The 20,859-nt window shown below is 40.2% G+C and overlaps 1 protein-coding gene across 6 annotated transcripts in view; it reads right to left on the minus strand.

The window, feature by feature from the left end:
- Positions 1 to 207: 207 nt before the first annotated feature.
- The window catches only part of RFX3 (regulatory factor X3), a 172,833-nt gene continuing 152,181 nt past the window's right edge, over positions 208 to 20,859 (minus strand). For 5 of the 6 annotated variants that reach the window (XM_084834413.1, XM_084834412.1, XM_084834411.1 and 2 more), the window contains 4 exons: positions 20,058 to 20,266; positions 18,222 to 18,375; positions 12,925 to 12,967; positions 208 to 11,911 (listed from right to left, as the gene is read on the minus strand). In XM_084834413.1, coding sequence (XP_084690539.1) covers positions 11,640 to 11,911; positions 12,925 to 12,967; positions 18,222 to 18,375; positions 20,058 to 20,266 — 678 coding nt within the window. In that variant the 3' untranslated portion in view covers positions 208 to 11,639. The remainder of the gene's footprint in view (positions 11,912 to 12,924; positions 12,968 to 18,221; positions 18,376 to 20,057; positions 20,267 to 20,859) is intronic. The other variant, XM_084834410.1, reaches the window with a different exon arrangement.

Consider the following 20,859-nt stretch of genomic DNA (forward strand, 5'->3'; position numbering starts at 1 on the left):
CAGCCCCCTACCTCTGCAGCAAATGGGGGGGCATGTGGGGAGGGTGCTATGGGGAGGAGAGGAAGGCAAAGTCCCATTGCACAAGCAATCCATCAGATGTAGCCCACAATCCTAAAGAGCACATACACAAGAACACTGAATTAAAGTCATAATTATAAACTCTTAATTTGCAATGTAAATAGCACATGCTTTGAACACACACACAGGTATTTTCAGCTGGATTCACGTATAGATGAATAGCACAATCCTATGCAGAAGTCTACTCAGAAGTCCTATTTAATTCAATGAGACTTACTCCCAGGTATGTGTATGATTGCTACCTTAGAGCCTGATCTGATATTTACGCAGATGTAAATCATACTTTTAGCCTTGTGATACGTTCCATGGGGTTTTCTTGGCAAGAATACTGGAGTGGGTTGCCATTTCCTTCTCCAGACTGAAGGCAAAAGGAGAAGGGGACGGCAGAGGATGAGATGGCTAGATAGCATCACGGATGCAATGAATATGAACTTGAGCACGCTCCGGGAGAGAGCGCAGGACAGGAAGGCCTGGCGTGCTATGGTCCATGGGGTCACGAAGAGTTGGACACGACTGAACGACTGAACAACAACAACAACAAATCATACTAATTCTAATGGGAATCACCTGAAGTCAGTGCACATAAGATTGTGGCCTAGATTTCATTTCTGGAATGTTGTATCTATTTTTTTTAATTGGCCATCATGTATCCATGATTATTTTAGGTAATGATTTTGACTAGAACAATATGACCAGTAAGGCACCACCGTTACCAGTGAGTTTAAAATAGTATTTTATTGACTTAGAATGATTTATACCTCACGCAAGGAAACTTAATAATTTTCAAAAACATTAAAAATGAAGACAGTAAATTCCAATAACATCTCACAACCAAAATCCGTGAGCTACCCAACCAAGTAGGTTCCCCCTGTTTCTTCTGTATAATTATTTTCCTTTTTGATTTTTTCTTATTATGTGTGACTGAAATCGCATGCACACAAGAACATGTGTTGTATGCAGAGCCTAACCACTGTTGGCTGCACCTGAGCACTTAATAATGGTTGCTCAAAATAGCAGCAAAGATGTGTTGTACTTCCTAGTTGGGAAACATTCAAACAGCAGCAGTAGCACAATAACTTTAGTAAGTCCAACTAAAAAATCACTAAGCGAGCAAGCTTTTGAGTTTGCAACTCTTCTTCAGTCTTTTGTAAGCCAAAACAAAACAGAAACAAAAAGGAAAGAGATATATATGCTGGTGAGCATATGAAACATTTATTTGCAGTTTGTTATGGCAAGGAGGTGTTATGCAGACAATTAAGTTAGGCCCTGCCTTATGCAAAGAAAGATTCTAGCAAGGCTGCTAAGATGAAGGAGCAGAGGCAGCTCTCCCTTTGAAAAGATAAGCTTGCTCACTATTTTATAACTTTTAAATTGTTCCCAGTAAAAGTGTTATGCTGTTTCCATTCACTTTGTTGTTGTTGTTGTTGTTATTAAAGGACCAACATGGCAACCTGTACTTCTTTGCTGACTGGAATCCACCAGACACCATACCATCCTATGCCCCCCACCCACCCACCCCCCAGTTAAGCCCCGCTGAAGTTCACAGAAGTTGCACAGTGTAGTGCTTGGTGAATTGCTTTCTTTACCTGCAGAGAAAATATCCCGGTTTCACACACAAAAAGCCTGTCAACAACAGAAAACACTAAAAATACCTACACGTGCACACTCTCCTTAGAATGTAGACAGAGATGTAAACAGAACTTATGTTGATTTATCACTATTTACATAAAACGTAGGAAGTATTAAAATAGAAAACATCTAACCACATCATAAGAACTTCAGCTCTCACATTGTTCTTCATTAATAATTTAAATAGTTTACATTTTAGTCAGTTTTATAAAATACTATGGCCTTAATCCAGAGAAGAGAGAATGCAAATGGTGTACTTACAGATGTATTGATAATGCTGATTCACCAGTTAGGCTGCAATCCCAGACACACTTACCTTGCAGCAAGCCCCACTGAACACAGTGGGACCTAATTCTGAGTAAACATGCATAGGATTATGCTGCATTCTGTGTGTTGCATAATCTGTGTTGCATCTTGCATTCAGTTGGGGTGTATGTCTGTGTGTGTTCTAAATTATCTCCAAGGTCCCTTTTATGATTCTTGGAAGAGTAAAAGGACACCTGGATAAATTTTGGTATTCTATTCCTATCTGCCTAGTAGGCCATCAACTGTATCACAGAATCTTGCATGCTACATGATGACTGAGGTCACCCTCATGATTTCCATTCTCCCAACAACCTTTTGTGTTGCTGATTGGTTGAAATAATTGCTTTTGCTGAATGAAGACACATACATAAAGTATTTCTGTGAATGAATCTAAATAGGGCACATAGCTGTACATCAATAAGCCCATAAATTAACTTAGGGTGTAATCCTATGACCCACTAGACAGCAACTAGACGGCCATAGGATTGGTTTCCGAGAACTGCCTCTCCTCCCCCGCGTAGGTGGTGCAGATCGTCCCCACACTCTGCGCTCATAAGAGCAGTGCGGAGCGGGGCAAAAGGGGGCGTTCCCAGGGGCAGGGCATGCGGAAGTGCCAGTACAACACTTCTTGTGTGTCGTCTGGCCTCCTCACCCTGTGCTCCGATGTCCCACGGCTAGACAGCTGAAAGTGGCCATCTGCCTACGAATGCAAGGCAGCTGGATTGTGGAGGAGACGATCCCCTCCACGCTCCTCCTGCCATGCATTGGATAGGTGGTCACCCCGAGTTTGGAGGTGGCTGCCTATCCCCACAGGATTGCTCCCTTCTATATTGAATGGATCTTCGATTAAGACAAACATGAATATCAAAGCACTGTACATGTTCAATGTGTGTTGATGCAGATCATGTACTGGGTGTTAAGTTTCATTTTCCAGTACTGCTCTAGAAATAGTTCCCATTTTCTTGGAAAATAGCATACAACAGAAGAAAAATCAAGGTAAGCTTTTCCTTCCAAAGAAAACTTAATACAAAAATGATGTTGCTGTTTTCTAAAATACTATCTCCATAATCTCTCCTTATAAAAATTGAAACATTTCAAATATATTTGTAACAAGAAAACAAATTTATTGATTTTAAAAGACAAGACACAATTTTGTTTTGAAAAACACAAGAAAGCTAGCCTGAGTTCAAGTCTGAAATATTCAGAAAAATCCTACTATCTTTAGTATGTTCCAGTCATTTGTTTAAACAACACACTAAAAGTTAATATATATTTTTATAATTATAAAAGTTCCCCAGTTATTGTACAGTACACAATACAAATTGCCCACAAACTATTATTTAGCTCCTGCCAATTTTGAGAGGACATGATATACTAAAAGATTTAGCATTTTCACAAAAATCACATCAGGAAATACATATTTACAAAATCAAATACATTATACAAAACCCATCACGTTATTCTGTAAAGATGTTTCTTTAAATAATTAAAAAGTATATTCAACTGTAATCCAAAAACTGGAAAAGAACATTACATTATCTCACACATACAATCTACAAAAAGTTGCTTACCTCATTTACATTATATATTCAGTCAATTGGAAAATAAAAAAGATCCAATACGTTCTACTAGTGTTTCCTGCATCTCTGTGCTTGTGGGACTGAAAAGCATGATCTGCCACTTACCAAGTGAAATTTAAATGATGGCACTTAACGAAAAAAAAAACCCCAAACCCAACAACTTATAAACACACACACAAAAAAACTTATCAAAGGCAAGAAAGCCCTGAGTGATAGTAAAGTTAGTGATTGGTAAGAACTAAAATCAACCCAATTAAACAGGCACAAATTTCTCAAGTTTTTAAAAAGGCACACGAAAGTTTATTTTATTTTTATAGCCTCACTAGCTAGTACTGAAACTATCAAATTTAAAATGGGAAAATTAAAGTGTAAGGGAGAAATCTGCTCTGGTTAAAACTTTCATTTTTCATAATTGTATGTTGAAAATTATTTGGTTACTTTGACAGTATAAGTAGAATTTCAATTGTCTTGATAAAAAAAATGTAATCCCAAAAGCAACCTGGGATCATATACTATGTCTTGTGCAAGAAAAAGATCTGGGCATTTTAATAGGTAGCTTTAGGGCGCAATCCTATGGCCGCTGGTCAGTGGCTACACAGCCATAGGTCGGTTCTCTGAGAACTGACCTCCACCCCGTCCCGTGCTGCCTCGCAGGCAGCTTGGAGTGGCCCCATGCTTGGAAAAGGAGTGCGGAGCGGTGAAAATGGGGTGTTTCTGGGGGCGTGCTGGGACGGGGAGGGCGGAAGTGCTGTTTCGATGCTTCCTATGCATTGTCTGGCATCCGCCCACCCTGCTCTGACTTCCCGCGGGTAGACAGCTGAAATTGGCTGTCTAGCCGCAAATGCAAGGCAGCTGAGGCATGGAGGGGACGATTCCCTCTGCGCTTCTCCTGCCCTGCATTGGATAGGTGGTCACCTCTGAGTTCGGAGGCGGCTGCCTATCCTGATAGGATTGTGCCCTCCATGAGTACCAAATAGGATCCTTTCTAATCAAAATTACACTTGAGTTTAAGTCTCAAGATTTTAAAGTTATGCAACATACTTTCTATGTCGTTTTACAATAATCTTTCCCTCACTGTGGACAAACCATTCAAGGGCACATTTCACTTAAAAAATGTAAGAGATGTTTAAATAGTACTTATACTCAAACTTCACATTTTTCTCTAACCTGGTCAGGAATGGCAATCCATTAATCCTGCAAAACTGCAGTGCTACCTGGCATAGTAGACGATTGGTGGAAAGTAGCCACTCAGCTGTCTTGGAACTTTGCTGTTCTAAGTACCGCTATGCCTTCACAATGAATAGTAAATCAAACAACCAATTGCCCCATCCAGTTCTCACTGAAGCTGAATCAGATTTATTTCCTTGACTTCAAATGAGTACAGGTACAGAAGGTATAGTCCTCAAAGCATTGCTGCTGTGCAATCTCTATTCATGTTCTATATGGTTTGTACAGGAGGCTGCTCCACATCAGTGCTTGGCAGATTTCACCCAGAGTGAGGCTAATGGGGTATGTTATATCTTGTATTCAACCATGTATTCTGGTGTATTTCATTTTACACAATCAATTTCACTGAGAAATTCTTACCGGATACTACTCAGGGTTTCGAATCCCAACATAATATTTTTTTTAGGAAAAGAAAAAACAAAACAAACAAAAAAAGGAAACAGAAATCAAATAAAACTAAAGACAAATTATTTTGAAAACAAGGCATGATACTTCAGCCAAAATACCCTAGGCAGTCACTTTGTAAGTGGCTTTTAACTATTAAGTAAAATTGGTAACGTAAACTCAGTTCTACTGGCACATAAAATCACTAGCAGCAATGATCAAGGCATGCAAACTGAGAAGCATTTACAGTAAATTATTATGAATAATAAATTCAAAAACCCTTTGAGTATTGCATTTATTTTTAATTATACATTAATTTGAGTAACTTGTCTGAGTAAGGAAAGCGGGGTTTTTTGCTTTTTGCATTATAGAATTTCAGCAATCCAAGTATCTTCTGGAATAATGATGGCAACAGCACAAACTGCTTACTGACGATACTTCTTGGAACCAATGGACTAGAATTTTGGAATATAGTATCTACAGCAGGCCTGCACAACTTGTAATCCACCAAGCCAAGTAAAGATCACCAACCACATGCTGTGAGAGCTGCTAATTACTTACAACCTCCCTATTGCGGCATTCTGAGAGGCAGCAAAAACAAGTTTACCAAACCTCAGGCTGGCCAGCATACATGGCTCGTGGGTTATGGTCGACTTGGAGCATCACAAACCTGATCTAGAGAATGGGCTTTTTTGGAATCTACTACTAAGCTTTTGTGTGTTTTTTTTCAGTCGCTCACTCCGATATCACCAGTGCCCTATTTTTATATGAACAATGTCTTAAATTTTAAATTACTTAGAAATGCAATCAGTAACAAATTCATTTAGTAACAAACCTAGAGGTGGGTTTATGTATGGAATCAAGGCTGCAATGTTACATACATAGTGAAAAGGCAAGACTTCTACTTTCAAAGTGTGGCTTTCCTTCAACAGCACAGTGGCTCCTGTAGAAAAATCAAAGACACCTCCAAGTCCACACAGTTCTCCCCCCATGAACACATATATGATAACTGTTATCGTGGTAATATCCTGTGTGTGACCATTTATAGCAGAGGTGGGCAACCTTTGGCCCTCCAAAAGTTTTGGCCTACAACTTCCCTCAGCCCTAGCCAGCTTAAGTAATGGTGAGGGATGGTGGGAGTTGTAAGGCAAAACACATTTGGAGGTCCACAAACTGCCCGCTCCTGGTTGATAGAAATGGTAGTATATGGGTTTGTGGTGTCCTTCTGCCAGCAGAATAGACACTGCTGGCAGACTGAAATTTCCTTCCCCCCTGCAGCCCCAACCCCTCAAATATGCCCTAAAAGGTTGGGGGAACCTCCAGAGCAGATTTGGGGGGCTGCAGGGGGAGGGAAACTCCTGTTGTATGAGCAGACATCTGCTCGTACAATGTTGGGTTTAGCCCACAGAATTTAACTCCAAACGTTCTGTAAAATCCAGATCTCTGAAATACGTTTCCTATTTACGGGCTTTCAGTTCTAACATAACAAGACTACTAGTGTGAAATAAGTTTATAGTCTTATTAAACATCGAATTGTAAATACGTTTTAGGTAATTTACAATTCAAATAATTGCCCCCTAAAATACTAGAAATACTAGTTTGTGTAGAGAGTATAAATAAATGGCAGTGAATATTGTATTCCAAAAGTATTAAACCTAAAATCAGATGTCTGCCTCAAATTCAAGTATTTATTCTGTAGAAAAACATTCACAACAAAGCTAGATCTTAGATGGTTAAAATGTCTTTAATACACAGGCCTGGGATATTTGACATTTACATGCAGACTATGTATGACAACATTTTAAATCATTTTTATATTTAAAAAAAAGGGTAATTGCTTGAGCAGGGCTGTGGGAGGGGCATCCAGTGGTCTCTGAGTAGGGCTCCTTATTTTTTCCTCATAGTTCCTTTGAAAAATTGTGTACATGTAGTATGTATTAAATCAGATTGCTGTTGTTGGGCGTGGGCACAGTGCACTTATCGTTCTGTCAGTGCTCTCACTACCCTTAAAGATTCAAGCCAATCAGATTAACTGACAATGCTCAAAGGGTTAATGCAAGGTATTACCATCAAAATAATTTTCTAACACTAGAACTAAGCACTGCATTTATGCTTCTATTCCAGTTTTTTTTTAGTCACTAAACAAAGACCCTAGCAACAGTACTAGAATTCCCTTTCCTTTTAACCATACACATAGAGACTGACCTGTAATGCAGGAATAAGGGCCCAATTTTCACGACTGTTACTGCTCTCACAAATCAGTGTTACATATTCTGAAATTAGTGTTATATGCAAATTTAACTCCCCCCCCCATAATCCTTTTATAAAACTATTCCATAAATGAAACTAGGTTGCAATCAATGTCAAACCAATCTGATTTCTTGCCAATTTACCTTGGGAAAACTATGAAGATCTTTGATGTTTTACTGATAATAATTTGAGAAAAGTGTTTCCAATGCTTAAAAATACCTCGTTTTAAATTTTAAAAACTGTATGTAGATCTGTACATTCCTGAATGACGGTACCATCAGTACTGTTTCAATTATCATCACCCATGGTGAACCAAATGTGGTAACATTGCACATCGGTAACTTTTTTAAAAGATGACTGATTTCTAAAGTAATGTTGCAATTCCAAGTTATAATACAAAAATAAGCACAAAGCAAAAAATTCTGACAAGACAATACAAACATTTGTTAGTTTAAAGTGACAGCACCAACTATTTTGCATTCCTGAAGTGCTTATGAAAAGTGGGCCCTGGATCTGAATAAGAAATTTCAATAGCATCATCCACATTGATCACTGCATTACTTGTTCAAGAGCCAAAAAGTATTCATTTAAAAACATATTGTTCCTTAAACCAGCTTTTAAAGATTAATTGCCCACAAATCATATGAGTTCATTCTCCTGCAGTGCTCCCCAAAGTGCTTCAACTATGCAAGTATTCTCAGTGCTATGGAGTTAACATCCATATTTTATGCTGCACATAAAATCTTGATTATTTTGTTTAAGATCATATCCAGGATTCAAAGCATTATGTGGGGACCATCTATGAATATGCCAAAATTCATAGTGGTCAGGGGACCAGTGGAGCAGCATCCAAAGTCAGGGGACCACTGGAATAACATCCAAAGTACAAAGGAGCTGCAACTGGAAGAGGAATTTGGGGAAGCCCTGGTATGTACACAGAACAGTTGGGCACATTCATGGGAATCTTTGGATCCCAGCCCTTATACAGCAAATTTTGCAAAATGTTTACAAGGAATGGTATGAGTATATAGGCACAACTAGTATAGTATCAAGATGATTATATTGAAGAGCCTCTGGGGTTAATGCAGGTCAGTGGGTCCATATGATTTGCAATGCCTACCAGTGGCTCACAATAAATCCAATATAAAGCAAAAATTATCAGCTGTCATTAAATCAGGTAATAAAAATATACAGTATATGTTTAGAGTAACCAAAACTGCTGTTCTTCCCATTTGTGTTTATTAACAACTTATCAGAACATTTTTGGATGCATTTTCTGGCTGCTGAAATGCATCTTATTTGCATGGTTCCATTGCAGACCAGAATGCCACTTCTGTATCAGGATACAACATAAGGTACAATGATGTATTGATCTTTTTGGCACATTGAATACAGCGATCAACTGGGGAGGGTAATGGGTGGGAGGAGTTGATTGATAGAGATTTACAAGCCCTGTCTCTCTCAGAAAACTAAATTTGCATCTTTCTCATTTCTCTGCACAAACAAAATCCAACATTAAAAATGAAAAGGACAATGATAAGAAAACATACAAGTTCGCCATCTAAAAAGGATTATACCAGTAAATAAGTCGCATCTAATACAGAACAACCTTACTAGACCCTTAAAAAACTATGCTGAAAAGTGTTTCTTTGCTTTTACATTTAATTTCACTGTATTGAAGTGTAAACATTTCATAATGCACAATGAGAGGGAATAGCGATCACAGCTTAGCTTGTTTTTATTTTTTTTTTTAATTTGGTGAGGGGTGCAGACGTGATGGATTTTGAGGGGAAAAATAAGAACACATTTAAGTAACAGTGAACAGAATCATAATGGAATATATCAGCATATGTTTAACGACGTAGCAGGAATTACTAGGCACAACACCTAGCTAAGCCCACACTGCCAGTGGGCTTCAGATTTTGCAATGCTAAGCAATTCTTAAAGCTTAGTTTAGAAGTAGAAATGTTCAAATTAAAAACAAATTAGTCAATCTTTAGAAATTTTTGAAACATGAAAAAGCTAGGATCAAACCTGTGTGCTATAAATATACCAATAATTTCACCTGCTGTTCAAGCATTTGGTGATTGTAACCTTAAAGATCGTCTTTCAGACAAATGACAAACAAGGCCCCTAATATTTTACCCAGGCCTTGCTATAAAGTCTGTAAATTTTCTTTGTGCTTTCCTTCATTTTTGGTTTGTTTTGATCAAACTAAGAAAATTCAGGTATCTTTTAAATCAATGAAATGTTTAATCCATTATACTTAAAATAGGTCAATTAGAATAAGAGGGAAACAACATATAGTATGATTTAACCATTAAATAAAATAGCAGACTGACCCCCCACCATATGCACAATCGAAACTATATGCTGCTTAAAAAAACTTTGCTTACTTTACTTTTTAAAATTAAAAGTAGATAAGGGTTTAGAAATATATATATATATATATATATAAATTCTTGTTTGGGAATTGGCTAACCTATCTTGTTGACCTTTGACATTGTTAAAGCTAGTTTTGTTTTTCACCCACTCTCCCCCCACCCAATCAAGAAAATCTGATTAATAATAAAATGAAAGTCAGCTATAAATAACAAAGAAATAGGCTGTCACTCTGAGGGATAATATATCTAATTAAAAAAAATCTTGATTTCTGAAGACTATGTAACCTGCCCTTACTGTTTAGGAAATTTGAAAGGGGCGGGGTGGGGGAGAGAAAGAAAGAAGACAGGCACACTTTGTTGAATCAATGTAAGAGTTATTAACAAGAAAATCTTAGCTTCAGTTCTGTTTAAGGCACCATGTAATAGCCGAGGTACAATGATCCCTGATGTACATTCTTAAATGGCAATGGTCCGTCTAGCCACCTATTCAAATTCTACGCAATTGGGAAATAAGTACAAGTGACATGTGCCAGTTTCACTGCCTATTAAACATTTCTGTATAAAATGAAATCCACTTAAGAACCAGGAATTATTTTGAGCAAAATTACAATGCAGGTTGCTACATTCCTTGCATCCTATAAACTATCTTTAACAAGAGCAGCAGAATGAACTATCACGAGGAAAAGGACATGGAATTAAAAAAGTCATCTGAAAGGAATGGTTTCCTGCATGTCCAGTTCAGCATAAGTAGCACGTACACTTAAAAAAAATTAAGATGCCTTAAAAAACTTCAGTATCTAATATCTGCAGTCCCACTGAAGAGTAGAAAGCATCTGGGTAGTGGTCCCATATGTATATGAGGTGCATAATCCACCAAGTGCTACTGTTACACAACCTTCACTCATTTAAATGTGGTTTGTCTGAATCCAAAGATGGTTTCATTTGAATCTTATGCAAACTCTATTAAAATGAATGGAGGTTGCACAAAGTCAGTTGTCTAGGCAGACTGTACCTGAAATCAGTAGTCTTAAAAGAGAGGAGCTGGTATGCAAAAAACTAAAAATGATCTTTTTAAAAGGAAGCTTGCATTGTCTATAATGATGTCACCTGTACATTTGTTAAGTACACATTACCACATGCGATCAGAGCTCTCGTTTATCCTGCAACAGTGAGAATCGCTCTTCCTCTGAGAAAGAAGACAGTCTATGTTTTCTAGCATTATAATAAATTTTCCAATATATCCCCTGAACACTCTGAAATTTATCAAAATAGCATCTTCCAGTTCTCTCCAATGAAAGCTGCCTTTGAATAATCATTTTAATGCAGCTACTGTCAAATGATCATGCCTCCAGTGTAAATCAAAGAGGAAAATTCTTGATATTTCAGAGTGCAATTAATTAAAAACCCTATTTATACGAAATCACCATGACTAACAGTTAACATTAAAATATTTTGTAAAAACTATGAAAAAATTAAATTACTTTTAATTATAAAGAGGACAAAAACATTAACATTAAGCTTCGCAAAAATGCTTCTTGAGTCTTGAAACTAAGAAAACTCCTTATATTAAGCGGCCAGTGAAAAATGATTGTATTTACCAATTTTTTTTTCCAAAAGAGACCTGGCAAAATACATACACCCAATTCCATTTCACAACTCCAGTAAAAGTAATGTTCAAGCACAAATAAAATTTGACAACAGTTGACTTTCAGACTTCTTTTTTGCATCCCTTCCCTCCCCCATGATAAGCCCAACATCAACAGGGCTAATATAATCTGGGAAAAAAGAGCTTTAATATTTGTTAGACTGCAGTATATGTATTTCCAGTAGCACTGCATTGTCTGATAGTTTGGGTAGCTGTAACAATGTGCTCATTGTGAAGAGGGTTCAGGAGGTTCTGCTGCACTCCACTCTCAAGCACTGGTTGCAGGCAGCCCACCTGAAAGGCCTGACTAATTTCAGTCTTCTCTCTCTTGGCTTGTGGCTCTCCAGATTCATCCAACTCTTCATCTATTTCACTTTCAACTTCACTGCCTTCATCTGCACAAATAAAACCACCATGAATCCTGCAATCTGAAAGAGCCATGTTATTGTGAGATGTAATTGTTTAACAACCCTATCATTACCCTGAGTTAGTTCTGTCAGTTGCTCCCATTCCGTGGGCAGATCCAACACCAATTAGACTAACTTACACATGCACCTGGCTGGGCTCCATCTTTCCCCCTGAATATCCAGTTAGTTAGTCAAATAATTCACTATTTCTTAAATTTGCAGGTGAAGGTTTATTTGCTTCTAGTCATCCTAACTATAGTGGACATTTCTACTACTTTTAATGGTATCTTTAATTCTACTGGCTACATTACAACCATACTTCCAGTTTCTGAGCTATGGGGGGTTGTATCCAATGATGTCATTCTGCTGATGGATCTGCTTTTGTCTGCAGAGCCATGGGGGGGGGCAATTTCCCCTTTCCCCCCACAGACCCCGTTTACCCTAAAAATCTCCTCTGGAGGGCTGGAAAATCCTCAGGGGCAGATTTTTGGGTGGCACAGTAGGCTGCAGTTGGGAGGAGAGAGGAAGCAATGTTGGATTTAACACTATATGTTTACTTATAAACCCAAGTTCTTTTAGGATTGCAGTATCTACAGCTATCTGATTGGACTCTCACTCTCATAACCTGTGACCAGGAACTGAACTGGTATGCAGGTACTGTATCGTACTGGTGTCAGTTAAACCTGATTTACACTACCAATGAATTTAAGAGGTCCTTGTAGAATTGTTTTTGAGTCCCTTTAAATATTATATGGTACAGATATGATTCAAAACTAAAATACACAAGGGATTTGATCCAAAGGTGCTTTGTGTGAGCAGAAACACATCCTTGCTCATGCAAGATGTCCCCCTCCCCGCTGAATTTCACTGATTTACTCTCTTCCACAGGTTCCCCCAACCCTCAAAGTGGATTTTCAGGGAGAACATGGAGCTGTATTGGAGAGGAGAGATTAAGAAAGCCCCATTGTATGAGCAGAGCTCCACTTGCAATTCTCTAGATCTAAATCAAGATCTATAATGTATTTAATACTAACCTTTGTCCATATTTCCAGGAGACACAGCATTTAAATCACCAAACTGGAGAAGAAACAATGATTAATATAAATTTATTCAGTATGTTATCCTACCAATTTCTATAGCGGTCAAATCCTCTATCAATCAATCCCTATGAGACTGATTATACCCATTGCTCCACAGAAACAGCACAAGTAGCAATTGTTCACCCTATGCATAGATCTCTGGGCTTTCACCACTTAGCCATGTGGGGAAGTCAATGGTCTAAGAGGGCCTTCCTCAACCTGTTGCCCCCCAGATGTGTTGGACTGCCATTGTTCATACTGCCTGGGAATGACAGGAGTAGAGTTCAATGCATTTGAGGGCACTGGGTTGAAGAAGTCTGCTCTAAGATGGCAATCATGGTAAGAAAACGTTGCTCCTAATGCATACCACAAAGTCTTGTAATCTGTATCTGGCTAGCAAGAAGTATTTAGGAGACTATTACAGAGAAAAGAGAGAAGGAAAGAAGGATAAAATGGATGAAGGCATGCAAAACTGTAAGTATTTAACAAAAGAAGTGAACATACCAGAAAAGCAGCAACAAGCATTTTGTATACTTGGTGGATGAAAGTAAGGAGGACTCATTGCCTGAATTGCACCTTTTTTTATAAGACATTGTTAATTTTAGCCCATGTATCAGAAATAGATATTGTGCAGTATACAAGGAAGCAAAAATTAATATAAAAAATTGGGATACTCTTTGATGTGTCTAGAATAACCAAAATAACAAAATATGATTTCAATTTATAAAGCTTATTATTACTTTCAGTTTCAAAAAGGCTACATCAGATTTCTTCAAGCTCTCCTCATGCAGAATTTTGATAAAATCAAAAGAAAACCCCTGAGGATGATTAGGCTTCATCTAAAAAGATGACTATTAGGATGATAGGAAAGACCTGCTTTGGGAGGAAAACATGAGCTTTCTTTATTCTAAGAAGAAGCAAAGAAATAATTTTAATTATTTAATTTCATTTACTGTTTTGAAGTGCCAGAGTGGTACCAAAAAAAAGTATCTTGGATACTGGAAATTATAGGAAGACTGCAGACTCAAAGGAAGGAACAAACGGGGGGCAAATGGCAAGAGCAAAATATAGGGTTCAATATATTTTCACGGTGTGAACAAATATATACAGTCAAAGTAAAATATACAGAAATTGTAAAGAGCTCAACATGGATTCAGGAACCTAAATGTCAGACATTAGAACTGAACATGCAGGTTACTTACCTGTGACTGTAGTTCTTCGAGTGGTCATCTGTGCATTCACACATATGGGCTCTGCGCTTGCGCTGAGTCTCATTCGGTAAGCTTCTATAGCTGAGGAACATTTTGGTGGGAACCCTTCCCCACCGTCCACTGTGCCTGTCCCAGCAGGTTCCCGCCTGTCCCCTCAGTTCCTTGAGACCAGCTAATGTGGCCTTGGGCCCGAGGGAAATCAATTACACTTCGGTACCAACTTCGAATGCAACGGGGACAATGGGAGGGTTGTGTGAATGCACAGAGGACCATTAAAAAAACTACAGTTACAGGTAAGCAACCTGCATTTCTTCTTCATGGTCTCTGTGCATCACACATATGGGCGATTAACAAGCTCACTTACCGGAGGCGGGTAGGTGTCTTAAGCCAAGACTGATGATAGCATGGCTCGCCCAAAAGCACAGTCCAAACGTGCTTGAATGTCGAGTTTGTACTGCTTCACAAACGTCAACGGTTTCGACCACGTCGCTACCCTGCACAAGTCTGACAGCGGTAAACCTCTGGTGAAGCCACAGACATGGCTACTGCCTGAGTGGAATGTGCTCCGAAGTGAGGAGTGAGATCCAACCCCAACAAATCATAGGCCAAACCATGGTTTGCATAATCCAAGAAGCCAGTCTTTGGAAAGAGACAGGAGAGCCCTTCTTAAGACCGCTGTAGCAAACAAAAAGGCATTGTGTGGTATGGAATGATGTTGTCCTGGATTTGTACAAAGCCAATGCCCTCCTGACATCCAGAGCATGCAATTTCCTTTCCAGATCAGAAGATGGGTCCAGGAAGAAGGTCAGGTGCGATATGGTCTGGTTGACATGAAAGTCAAAGACTACTTTTGGCAGAAAAACGATATTCTTTTTCTGCCTCGTCCTTGTGAAAGATCATGTAGGGGTGGTCCACCCTCAAGGCACAGAGTTCACTGACACATCTAGAGGATGTGATGGCGACCAAAAAGGCAACATTCCATGAGAGTAGGCAATGGTTTGTCATGGCCAAAGGTTCAAAGGGCTTCGAGAGGAGAGCAGGAAAGATCACTGGGAGACTCCATTGAGGAACCAAAGTTCGAACTGGAGGGGCCAATTTCTTTGGACCCCAGAGGAACTGGCGAGTAGTATGGTGAGTAAAGAGGGAGAAACCTAGAACTGGCCCTCTGTAACAAGAAAAAGCCACGAGAAAAACTCTTAAAGATTAAAGTTTTAACCCTTTTGGAAACAAACTTTGTAGAAAAAAGAGAACATTCTCCAAAGAAGCCTGAAGAGGATTGAAAGCATGAAGATTGGCAAAGGACTGGAAGGACGACCACTTCGCAGCACAGGATCAATGGGTAGCCGGCTTCCTTGCTGCATCCAGAATCTCCTGAACTCCAGGATGAACTTGAGAAGGAGTGATCATTGTTGGATCCTCCAAGCTATGAGCTTCAATCTGTCGAGATCCAGGTGACGGATCCTACTTCGATCCTGAGATATCAGAACCGGAGCCTGTGGAAGGTGCAGAAACCGTCTCCTTGACAGACGCAGTAAAGTTGGGAACCATGGCTGCCTCGGCCACCAAGGAACAATGAGAACGCAGTCCGTCCCGTCGTGTGCTATCTTCTGCGACACCTTGGAGAGGAGGGGAAACGGTGGAAACAGACAGAAAAGTTCTCTCTGCCATTGAATCTGGAATGCATCGCCAAAGACGATCAACCAACCACCACTCTTGTGCAGAAGTGAGTGCATACAGCATTTGTGGTCTAAGCATACACTTAGACGTTGGATTGATGGAGGAGGGAGCCTTCCAAGATGGTCTGCAGAAGGATAGGAAGGAAAGGCACCACTACTGGTTTTGACGACTCGGTATGGACTGCGTCGAAAATGGGGTCCTGTATATGCTCGTCCGGTTGTTGAACTTCGATGCCCAAGGAATGCGCCATTCTGCTGACTTGCTCAGCGAAGTTAAACGCATCCTCTGAAGGAGACACCATATCATAGGATCCCACTACATCATCTGGAGATGGAATGGATGGCGGAACAGATGAGTAGGAAGAGGAGTATGACTGGTAGGCATCAGCGGAATCATGGTGTGAAATCATTTCCAGTATGCGGTCCGTTGATGGGATTGGTTGTGGGACCGATGTTGGAATCGAGTGTACCGATTTAGTTGGCTCTGCCTTGTCCCTTAGCAACAAAGCGGAACAAGGTGGCACGGGTGGAGGCACCAGGAACTCATCCCTCTCAGGAAAATGGGACACAGTCTTCGACGCAAGAGTGATACCAAGGAAAGCTTGGGGCAGCATACCTGGAGCGCTCTGAGAAATACTCTCAATCTCGAACAGTACACCATTCCTCAAAATGGTAGGGCCGTTGTGGCGGGCAAGACCACTCTGAGTACCTGTCCTAATCACCGTGAGGAGACCATGACCTGTACCTGTAGCGAAAATCAAAACAGAGAACCCCATAGGGACAATGACACGGCCCAGAATAAAACCCATGCTCTCGATACTGGGGAGGGGACAGAAGATGGTGACATGGGGCTTCATGCCTCATTGGCGATTGACTGTCTCCAGATGGTGAAATCTCTCAATCCCGACAGACTGGTAGTGGAGGGGAGAATTCCAGGATCTCACCCTCAGACACTGTTGACACTGGCTCAGCGACTGGAGCAGCAGGTACCGGTGATAATACACAAATTGGCGAGTCCAACAACGGAGCTGGCGGAACCGTTGGTTTCAAAGATTTTTCAGCAACCTTCTTCTTCTTATGTTTTTTAAGGCCATTCGATCCCGACTTTGGAATCTTTGCCTTTTTTGTGATTTTTCTTGTGACCAAGAGTGCTAAGGAGAGTCCTGGGGTCAGAGGATCAGCCTGTTCGAATGAAGTAGTCGGGCGAGGAGACATCGGCTTAGACGAAGACATAGTCACCTCAACTTTGTTACTTGTAGAAGACCCTGCAGCGTTTACTGGATCTGTAGCCAATCACACTCTCCTCCACAGCTCTGCCTTATGCCTGTCCGATCTGTTCTTTCATGCCTGTTTAGTAAATGATTAGCACAATGAGCAGGAGTCAGGGAGGTGTCCCTCACCTAAACAAAAAAGGCAGAGGGAGTGAGGGTCGGGGGGGGGCAACTTACTCCTGCACTTTCAAAAAGGTGCCTTTGTGGCCATAAGATGGCACCGCAGTCGTGGTTGAGGGATGGACGAACAACGAAGGGATTTTTCTTTTCTTTTTTTGAATGACGAGAACAAAGACAAGGAGACAAACAACAAGAAATAAACAAATACAGGTTCTCAGCAGTAGCAAGGCAATTCGCTTTCTAAGCAGAGAGGAAGCTCTGAAAAGACTATCCACTATGGCGGTCGAAAGAGAACTGAGGGAACGGGTGGGAACCCGCTGGGACATGCACAGTGGATGGTGGGGGAAGGGTTCCCGCCAAAAAGTTCCTCAGCTATAGAAGCTTCTCGAATGAGACTCAGCGCAGGTTCAGAGCCCATATGTGTGATGCAGAGAGACCATGAAGAAGAACTTGGGGAAGTATCCAACTGTGTCATTCCATTAGTGCAAATGATATCGCATTAGTGGAAACTAGGTTCTGAACTATGCGCAACAGGAGAATCCAACTAAAGTTATGCATGGTTGCACAAGTGGTTGTGCATTCCGCTTGTGCAACCTGTTGTGCAACCACTTGCTCTCAACTCTCGTGCAACCTATTGTGCAATGTGTTGCACATTCCACTTGTGCAACCCATTTGTGAAATCAATTACACAACAGCTTGCACAACTGGTTGTGCAAGCACAATGGGAAACTGCTTGCACAAATGAAAGATTTGGCAGATCCCCGCTTGTGCTATTTGAGTTCCTGGAATGACACCACTGGATACTGTCCTTGCTTTTACATCCATCATGTCCAAATGTTGCACAAAGAAGTTTTGTTGCAACAATTAACCCAGTTCTCCACTACAAGAAATATTTACTTAGAATACACTTTAGAGAAAATAATTTCTAGTTCGTCTTTAAACCAGCTGGTGAAATAGTCTAATTGTGGACTTACCTCTCCCATGACTGCAATAGGTGTCTCTCCTGTGGCTTGAGCAACACGATGTTCAACTAAGTAAAACATGTATTCATCATACAGTAGACGGATCAGATGAAAAGAACCAAAGCTAGCAGCACTGCGCAAGGTTAAATCTCGAATAACCATTGAGCTGTATAAAAATTAAACAAGTGGGAAATATGATCATTCAATATGTAATTCAGAAACCTCTGAAGCATATCCAAAATAATCCTGAAAAATTAAACCATTTAGGCAAATATACTTATTTATAGTACATTTTAAAAGTTCTACTTAGGTGTAAATGGTGTAGTTCTGATGTAACACTAAACCACATTGTAGCCTTATGCAAACGAGCAGCAGCAAGCCTTGGGCATGTGCACTCCCCCCCCCCCCGCCCCCAACCAGCATGACTATGAAGAGATTGAAAACATCCCGCTTCATGGTTTACACTAACTGGGATTTATTGCTACAGCCAAACTGGAAACTCTGCTTAACATAAACTATTATAAACTCTGATTTGATCCTGGTCTTTTTAAATAATATAAACTAACCATAGTTTGTAATTTGGGGACATAACAATAAACTGCAGTTAATTAAGAACAGGAAGCGGGTGCTTCCAATCTCCTTCTTGAAGCTGTGCTGGAGGAATGTGTGAGCCTGTGGCTCATTCACATAGTGCTAATCTACAGGTTTAGCATTACATCCAAGCCAGGACACTATCTCTCCTTTCTCAGTATTACTTATACCAGGGTTACTGGAAAATGATGCAGCTGATATGTGGCAGTGGCTGCTGTTACTCGATGGTGAGGGACATGCATGTTGCATACACTCAGAGCACAATGTATTACAACTTAGCATGCAGTCCAACGCACAATGAATATGAACACTATTTTATTTATTGACGCAATCCATAACCAGGGTAGTCCACATAAGGTTCATGTGCTGTAGCTGAAGCAGCACAGACTACAGGAAAGTCACCATGCAGTGGGACACCCATGAACTGCGGGAATATCTTGGTAGGCTGGATAAACCCTGCAGGACTATTCACAATGCCTATTCATGGTACACAAGGATCACATTGACCAGGTTTGTACACTTGTGGGCAGGTGGTTAATAAGGTACAGTGGCTTATTATCCACCCCTGCACACGCTGGGTGTGTGCCACCTGATTTCCCTAATTACCCTCGCTTGGGGTGGCTTGCTGTTATGTGTGAGCCCACCAAGCGTGACTGGCTGGGGTGGTTAACAAACCACCCAGCAACCCTACAACAGAGTGTGGGTTCTGGGTGGTTTGTTAACCACATCAGCCACCCACCATTGGTGGGCTCATACATAATGACAAGCCATGCCCAGCAAGGATAATTAGGGAAATCAGGCAGCATGCACCTGGCATGCAAGGGAGTGATTAATAATCCACCGTTCCTTATTAACCACCCTTGTGTCGTGCGAACCTTCCCACTGTCTGTACTGAAATTGGGTTCTGGTCTTCAGTATTAGGTTAATTATCCCTCTCTTCTGGGCAGTGACTGATTTCTTTACTGGGATCTTCAGAAGCATTAAAATAGCTTCCCAGGAAACAAGATATAACATCACCCGCAAGTCATCATCCCCAACTACAACAAAGCCTAACTATATGTAACTACATTTCTTCTCTTTCGTCCCTCATTGACTCTCCACTACTTATGCCAAACTTCAGGTGGAAAACATAACTGAGGGGTTGAGGTTAGGATATATCATAAAATGCTATGCAGACTGATGGCACTGTAATAAAAAAAAGAACAGCGTGTGTATGCAACAGAACTTAAGCTGTTTAGACTACGTTAAGGCACTGACCTATAGAAAGACCACTTTAATAGAAATTGTCGCGCTGCTTTAGGAAAACTAGGTCTTCCTTCATATGGTTTCAGTGCTTGCATCATTACATTATCAAGCCAGGCAGCCCACTGCTCCAGAGTGCTCTGCTGCTGAAGAGTCATCTTGAAATCTGTTTCCAACCTCTGCACCATGTTGTCATCACACTGGCACACCCAGGAAGCCTGCTCCTGTCACGGTGCAAAAGAAGTCAAAAGGAATGGCTCCATGTTCCACATTTAGACAAGTCAGTTATGTGAACCCAAATGGGAAAGTAGAATCAAGGGGCAGAAGCACCAAAAAAAAAAAAAAAGAGAGATAAGATTTTCTGGATAGTTAAAAGAATAGATGGATTTGGGGGTGTCATAGACAGAAAGAGGAGAAATTGAATTGTTGGGTATTTAAATGTTTTGTTGTTGCTTCTTCTCCTGTATGTATAGTTGTATTAAATAACTTATTTGATCATTTCAAATGGGTTAGTCAACATTTTGATTCCTTTCTAAAATTGACTTAGAAGATAACTTGCCTACTGGCCACTGATGCAGTGATATTGATAATGGGGGATACCCTAGTGTTTTGTTGGCAACCCACAAGTATTCAGAAAGTGCAAGACCCCAAACTGCAGAAATGTTTCACGATTATTTTCTTACAAGGAGGCTGAGATATAAGCTGTCATTTTTCTGTTATGCATACAAAGTATGCAGAAACAAAACATTTTATTGTAGCAGTTTTTCTAAATGGAATTGTCATTAGCAGCTCAGAGACTCAGACTCAAAAAAGAAAC

The sequence above is a fragment of the Heloderma suspectum genome, chromosome 2, assembly GCF_057233095.1.
Source record: "Heloderma suspectum isolate Gila_16-S chromosome 2, 16-S_ref, whole genome shotgun sequence".
Classification (NCBI taxonomy): domain Eukaryota; kingdom Metazoa; phylum Chordata; class Lepidosauria; order Squamata; family Helodermatidae; genus Heloderma; species Heloderma suspectum.